The following is a 7,865-nucleotide window of genomic DNA, read 5'->3' as shown; positions in this document are numbered from 1 at the left end:
AGAGTATAGATTTTTTTAACCTTTTTAGTTAGGTTTTTTCTTAGGTATCTTATTGTTTTTGGTGCAATTGTAAATGGGGTCAATTCCTTGATTTCTTTCTGCTGCTTCGTTATTGGGATATAGAAATGCAATAGATTTCTGCACATTGATTTTATATCTTGTGACTTTGTTGAATTCATGTATTAGTACTAGCAATTTTTTAGTGGAGTCTTTTGGGTTTTCTACATAAAGCAAATAGTCAAAGTTTGACTTCTTCCTTGATGATATGTATACCTTTATTTTTTGTTGTTGTTGTCTGATTGCTGAGGCTAAGGCTTCCAGTATTATATTAAGTAGTAATGGTGAGAGTGGGCATTCTTGTCTTTAAAAAAAAGCCTCTCAGTTTTTCCCCTTTGAGGATGATATTAGCTGTGGGTCTTTCATATATGGCTTTTATGATGTTGAAGTATATTCCATCTATCCCTACTTTGTTGAGGGCTTTTTATCAAGAATGGATGTTATATTTTGTCAAATGCTTTTCCTGCATCTATTGAGAGGATCATATGGTTCTTATCTTTTTTACATTACATTTTTTACATTAATGTATCACATTGATTGATTCATTGATTGATTTATGAATATTGAACCAGCCTTGCAGCCCAGGAATAAATCCCACTTGATCATGGGGAATAATTCTTTTAATGAACTGTTGAATTCAATTTGCAAGTCTCTTGTTGAGAATTTTTGGATCCATGTTCACCAGGGATATTGGCCTGTAATTCTCCTTTTTAGTGGAGTCTTTGTCTGGTTTTGGAATCAAGGTAATGCTGGATTCATAGAAAGAGTTTGGAGGCTTTCCTTCAATTTCTATTTTATGAAAAGTTTGAGAAGAACAGGTATTAACTCTGCTTTAAATGTCTGGCAGAATTCCCCTGCAAAGCCATCTGGCCCAGGACTCTTATTTGTTGGGAGATTTATGATAACTGATACAATTTCTTTGCTGGTTATAGGTCTGCTCAAATTTCCTGTTTTTTCCTGTTTCAGTTTTGTTAGTGTGAGATTTTCTAGGAATTAGTCTATCTCTTCCAGATTGCCCTTTTCTTTGGCATATAATTTTTCATAGTATTCTTTTATAATTGTATTTCTGTGCGTTATTTGTGATGTCTCCTCTTTCATTGGAGATTTTTATCTATTTGGGTCCTTTCTCTTTTCTCTTTTATAAGTCTGGCTAGAAATTTATCAATATATTCAGCCATCCAAAAAAATAAAAAAAGCAGAGAGAGAGAGAGAAATCTTGCCATTTGCAATAATATGGATGGAGCTAGAATGTATAATGCTAAGAAAAATAAGTCAACTGGAGAAAGATAAATATCGTATAATTTCATTCATATGTGGAGTTTAAGAAACAAGGCAGATGAACAAATGGGATTTGGGAAAAGAGTACAAAGGGAAACAGACAACAATAGAATCTTAATAACAGAGAACAAACTGAGGGTTGATGGAAGGAAGTGGGCAGAAGATGGGCTTAATGGATGATGGGTATTAAGGGGGCACTCGTGTGATGAGCACTGGGTGTTGTATGTAAGTGATGAATCCCTGACTTCTACTTCTGAAACCAATATGGCACTGCATATTAATTAAATAAAATATTTAAAGAGTACAAGTTTGAAGAAAAAAGAAAACTGCACAGTGAAACTTTGCATATGCTTGCCTCATCCCTCCCACCACGGAGTAGAAACTCTTTAAGGACACAGATAGTTGGACTTTCTCTTATACTCTACATTGACAGTACAGTGGTAAGCACAAAATTTCCCCTAAATGTTTGTTAAGCCAGTGAGTGAATGAATGAATGAATGAATGCCGGTAAACCTGGAGAATGTTTAGCATGGTGTGAACGCGTCACATTTTGTTGTTAAAGTATCGACAACATGGTATTAAAGACTATTGAATGGCCTGATTGAATGCCAGGCTCACCAATTATTATTTGCATCTACCAGGGAAAGCTACGTAACCTCTCCTTGCTTCAGTTTACCCTCTGTGAAATGAAGAAAATGGTGCTAGTGTTCTATGGACTTGTGTGAGGAACAGCTAAACTAAGGATTGAAAGGTGATTGCAGCACATAGTAAGTGTCCCATGCCTATCACCAGTATTTAATGACCCTCATTGTGATTTGTTTCCTTTGGGTCCTTAAATAAATTCACCACTTATTCCACCTTGGCTCCCCGCAGTTTTCATTTTTGAGGGAGAAGCAAGTATGCTCAATAAAAGCTCAAGTACCAGGGAAGGGATAACCAAGAGTTGCTGTGGATTCGCAAAACCAAAGAACACACGGCCCACTTCTTAAGTCATTCAGCAAGTATCTGTTGATCAGCGATCATATCCCAGGGCCTGTGGTAGCCGCAGAGATCACAGTTCCTGCTCATAAAGATGCAATGTAGTGTTGTCAAGAGAGATATGGGCAGTAAATTAAACAGATTGTGTTAGACAGGGATGGGGGCAGGGCATTAAGAGCACATGGAGGAGGAAGGTCAAACTCACTTCTGTGGAGGCAGAGAAAGCATCTTTTGAGAAGACATCCATTTGAGCCTTTCCTGCTGCCAGAAGCAACTTGGATCTGCTGGGAATGAGGAAGGTGTTAACTGGAGGGGAAGCTCAGGGAATATTTAAAGCCAGAGATGGACAGAAGGACAAAGTGTGACTGCAGGGTGAGGAACGGCAGCAACTTTCAGTTGTAAACAGAGTCCAATCTGGGGGTGCCTGGGTGGCTCAGTCGGTTAAGCGTCTGACTTCGGCTCAGGTCATGATCTCGAAGTCCGTGGGTTCGAGCCCTGCATCGGGCTCTGTGCTGATGGCTCAGAGCCTGGAGCCTGCTTCGGATTCTGTGTCTCCCTCTCTCTCTGACCTCCCCTGTTCATGCTCTGTCTCTTCCGGTCTCAAAAATAAATAAACGTTACAAAAATTAAAAAAAAAAAAAAAAAGAAAAGAAAACAGAGTCCACTCGGTATGTGACGATAGGCATCAAACTCTACCCTGCCACTTAGGTACTACTTGGTACTGGGGTGTTAGTCCTTCCAAGCTCCTTTAGTAGAGCCTCTGTCTTTTCTTCTGAAAGTTCAGGATGGAGTCCTTTCCCTTTAGGGTTATTTTGAAGACATTAAATTACCTACTTGAAAGTTGTCCACACAGAGGAAGTCCTCACCAAGGAGTTTGCCCATGACCTGTGTGTGTCAAAATGCTGTTTATGACTGTCCTTCCCCAAGACTTCGATGTTCATCAGCGGGGACATTCTGAGCATTCTGGATTTAAGAGAGGAAACAGTTTCAGTGTGAAAGAAAAAAAAAATGGAAAATCAGACCGTTGTCAAAATTTGAAGATGAAACTTTTCGTGTGCCTTCCCCAGAGCTCGTAGGGCAAATAGGAATTCTGACATTAGGGAAAATAAGATTGAGTCATCTGATTAGCTTTCTGATCCCAGAGTGTCCCGATTAATCCCCACAGGCGTGATTCCCCATGTAACACACATCGCTGCTATTCTTAAATCCTTCTGAGACTTGCTTTAAGACCTGCCCCTACCTCCCACATCCTGGTATAAATGCAACAACATTTTACAGATTGGAAAGGCCTCAGTGAACTTCCTCAATCAGAGGTGAAAAAATAGTGCATTTCACAATCAGAAGTAAGTCTTTGTGTTTTTATGTTCTTTAGTTTTAGTCAGGAGGAAATTACTTAAAGTGTCAAACTGAGGCACAACAGTTTGCTCCTTGTTTGCTTGAAATATGCTCATGCCATCCCTTCTGTTCTCAGGTCCTGAGTTTGAACCTCACTGAGTTTTCCTGACAAGAGGGTCATTGACATTCCCATTGATCTCCCTGGATAACATTTTACAGAGCTGTCACTGGTGCAAAAGAACAAAGAAAGGTAAAAGGTCTACTATCATAGAAAAATGCAAGGACATTTTCAGACATGGGGTGGAGCTTTCCCTAAGAGACGAGTTCTTGTAGTTAGAGCGTGGCAATCTATGAGCCTTTTACATCTATCTATCTATCTATCATCTATCTATCATCTATCTATTTTTTGTGGGGGAAGATTTTGAGTTTGTATATTAACTCTGGTTGACGATCCATAGTTTCAATAAATATTTGATGAGATTTATATTTTAAAAAGGAGGAAAAAAGAAGCTTAAGTTCCATTTTTTTTCAATGAATTCTCGCTAAGAGTTTTATTTCTTAACTTTACAAACTTTTTTTTTTCAGAAAAAATCTTTTGTCATTTACCTATAATTGAATGGGCTACAAAATTACTCTAGACAACTTGCCCATTGAGCTCTGTTACCCTCTAGCGCATTCTCACTAGGGCTGAATCCTTTCCTTGGTGTTTTGTTTTATTTTGTTTTTCTTTTTTTTTCCTTAGTCTTTTTTTTCTTCTTTTCACAGGAGTGAGGGTGATCTCCTTCTATATCCCCCGTCATCAGCTCTGTTAGTCTCTGTGTTCCAGGACCCACTCTGAACCCCCTGTTAAGAATGTTCACCTTTTGCTCTGGCCTTATACAGGCAGCTGGGTCGTCTGTGACATTCTTTCTGTAAGCACATGCTATGCTATTCATTATCTTTTTTTTTTTCTTCCCATTTATCAGAACTTCTGCTCTACTTTCCAGTGGGTATTTCTGGATCCCACACAAGTCACCATCTCACGAATCAAGACTCTTTCAGTTCCCACAGGTATTCATTAAGTGACATGCGACAAATGAGTTTTTCTACAAATGAAAGCCTTAAGTCCAAGTTCTATAGTGTCTGTAAATCTGTAAAGCCCACATTCTGATCTTTTACTTTCCATCTTTCTCTGTCCTGGGGACCACTATCTACATCCTTTCTGAGGGTTCCTGGGTGCAAACAGATGTGAAATCATCTAAACCACCCTACTGATGTGTGTCATTTAAAGAAATACACTGTTTAGAGGGCAGTTTCCTGCTGGTCACTTCCTGAAGAGACACTGCCACTATCCACAAAGAAAGATCCCACACGGTGACTTTGCCTCTGTTCCTTGTCCTTCCTGGAACACCCTTCGTAAAGTAAGATTATTGCTTGTTCTCGTCCTCCTTCAGTTTGTTGCCAAAAAAGATCATCTTTTCAGACATGCTTCCCCGATGTTACTACTTAAAAGCTGAACACCTGCTTCACGAAACTCCATTTTTTTCCCTCCTTAACAATGCCATTTGAATCACCATTTACTTCCTTGCACTAATCTGTGTCTCCGTCTACTGTATGTGAAGGTCGGAAGGACAGGGATTTTGAAGGTGGTTTTGTTCACTTTTGCATCGGCCGTGCCTCATCACATGATACTTATTTTATGAATATCTAGTTTGATATCCACAATGACTCTTGAGCGAGGTAGAACAGATATCATCACTCCCACTTATGAATGAGGAAATGAAGTAACCCACGGTTAAGAATCATTGCTCATTATCAGCAAGTGTTGTTAGTGTATTCAACAAATGTTAAGTACCTACTCTCTGGATAAAGGAGATAAAGCACAAAAAGACATTGCTGTTGTCTCTCTAAAACCTATACTAAAGTAAGTTTCAGTGACTCATTTTGAAATGAGACAAGAATTGGGCAGGATTCAAAAAATTGAATATGAGAGGAAGGGCAAGAAAAAGAACATTTGAGAAAAAGGAAGATGAAACTAAGCACCGGTTATGATGTAAAGGAGAGCAAAAAACCCATAGAATTTGTCCTACTTCTGGATGGGTACAAGTTGTGATTAACAACTTAAATACTAACCATGCAAAACTTACTTCCTTATCAGCACATTATATATCTATATTGCTGTAGACTGTTCTCAAAATAATGAGTGAGAATTCATTTGATTAGATGATTCTTCACTCGTTTATTTGCTGTAAGTTTATTCGACCAAAGTGATTGTCCTTTTTAAAATTGTGAATCTGGGAACATCTGCATTATAATCTCCTGGTTACTTGTTACATATGAAGTTCCCCATATCCCACATGAAAGTATCTCACATAAACTTCCTATAACTTTTCTTAAGAAGCCTTCCCAACAATTGCTTTGTACACTAAAATTCAAAAAGCTCTTAATTCTCCTGAGGGCACGACATCATGACAAGCTCCATTGGGATACAGAGATGAGTAAAACATGTGTAATTAATCCATTTTTCATGCTTCCACTATTCTTTTCTTTTTTTTCCTAAAATTGAATCTGTAAATGTGCAATTAGAAGCCACAGTTCGATAATGAGCTGGACTTTGTCCCTGTCCCGGAGGAAGGAATATATGAGGAGTGGAAAGTAGATAGAATGAGAAGAAAGGTGATAGAATGTGCTACAGAGTGAGTTAGAGGTATGTAAGGTGTGCTGGATGCATAAAACATACTGCACCTTATCGGATAAGTACAGTTTGAGAGGAAAAAATTTTGAAGGGGGAGAGGGGACGTGTAGCTCGGTTGTAAACATGGATAACGGAATAGGTATTATGTACAGTTATCTATAGGTATAGCTATAGGTGCGACTACAGTTATACAGAGAGAAATATAATAGTAATTCCGTACAAAGACAAATGAAATAATGGCTTAGCAGAAGCACAAAGTCTGTTTATGGTAACGTTCATTTTGAATGACACATGGAGATATTGAGGAAAATCATTTCAACAGTCAGAAGTAGGATTTGTGCCTTTCTGTCTGCTTGACTTCCATTGTTTCCAACGCAGGTCCAGACTCTCAGAAAATGTCCATCTCAAATGCCAGTGCAATAGCAGAATTCATTCTCCTGGGGCTCACAGACCGGCCTGAACTCCAACTTCTCCTCTTTGTGCTGTTTCTGGTTTTGTATCTTGTCACCCTCTCGGGCAACCTGGGCATGATGCTGTTGATCAGACTGGACTCTCGCCTCCACACACCCATGTACTTCTTCCTCACTAATTTGGCCTTTGTGGACTTGTGTTACACCTCAAATGCAACCCCGCAGATGTTGACTAATTTCTTATCGGAGAAGAAGACCATCACCTTTGTTGGCTGCTTTACGCAATGTTACATTTTCATTGCGCTTCTCCTCACTGAGTTTTACATGCTGGCGGCAATGGCCTATGACCGCTACGTGGCCATATGTAACCCTCTGCGCTATAGTATGAAAATGTCCAGGCGTATCTGCCTCTGTTTGGCCACACTGCCTTATGTCTATGGCTTCTCAGATGGGCTGTTCCAGGCCATCCTGACCTTCCGTTTGAACTTCTGTAGATCCAATGTCATCAACCACTTCTACTGTGCTGACCCACCGCTGATTAAGCTTTCTTGCTCTGATACGTATGTCAAAGAGCATGCCATGCTAATATCAGCTGGCTTCAATCTCTCCAACTCCCTCTGCATCATCCTGGTGTCCTATGCCTTCATTATTGGTGCCATCCTCCGGATCAAATCGGCAGAGGGCAAGCGCAAGGCATTCTCCACCTGTGGCTCCCACATGATGGCTGTGACCCTCTTTTATGGGACGCTCTTCTGCATGTATGTAAGACCACCAACAGATAAGACTGTAGAGGAATCCAAAATAATAGCTGTCTTCTACACTTTTGTAAGTCCGGTGCTTAATCCATTGATATACAGTCTGCGGAACAAGGATGTAAAGCAAGCCTTGAAAAATGTCCTCAGAGGAAATAGGTCGCTAAGATGGGACTGACCCTGATTTCCAATGAATCGTCACTAAAACTTGGGCTCAATATCTTTGTATTCTAATGATGTATTTTTATATTCTCTATGAATAAGTCTCAAACATCTCAGCTAAAAGTCTCAAGTCTGGGGAAAAGATGAGCTTCACTTATAAATCTGCATTCTTGCACCTCAACATGTGGTCCATACACCAGAAGCAACAGTATCACCTTG

At 39.6% G+C, this 7,865-nt stretch overlaps 1 protein-coding gene across 1 annotated transcript; it reads left to right on the top strand.

Moving 5' to 3' along the window:
• The first annotated feature begins 6,711 nt into the window (after nucleotides 1-6,711).
• On the top strand, nucleotides 6,712-7,662 carry LOC131488853 (olfactory receptor 5M11). Its single transcript, XM_058690699.1, has one exon. It carries the CDS (start codon nucleotides 6,718-6,720, stop codon nucleotides 7,660-7,662), a length of 945 nt encoding a protein of 314 aa, XP_058546682.1. The 5' UTR covers nucleotides 6,712-6,717.
• The last annotated feature ends 203 nt before the right edge of the window (nucleotides 7,663-7,865 follow it).

This window comes from Neofelis nebulosa, chromosome 10 (assembly GCF_028018385.1).
Source record: "Neofelis nebulosa isolate mNeoNeb1 chromosome 10, mNeoNeb1.pri, whole genome shotgun sequence".
NCBI classification, from domain to species: Eukaryota; Metazoa; Chordata; class Mammalia; order Carnivora; family Felidae; genus Neofelis; species Neofelis nebulosa.
This window is presented reverse-complemented; position numbering and strand designations above follow the sequence as displayed.

What these genes read in the sequence shown, in the direction of transcription:
- LOC131488853 (XM_058690699.1), top strand. Translation starts at nt 6,718, where the DNA reads ATGTCCATCTCAAATGCCAGTGCAATAGCAGAATTCATTCTCCTGGGG.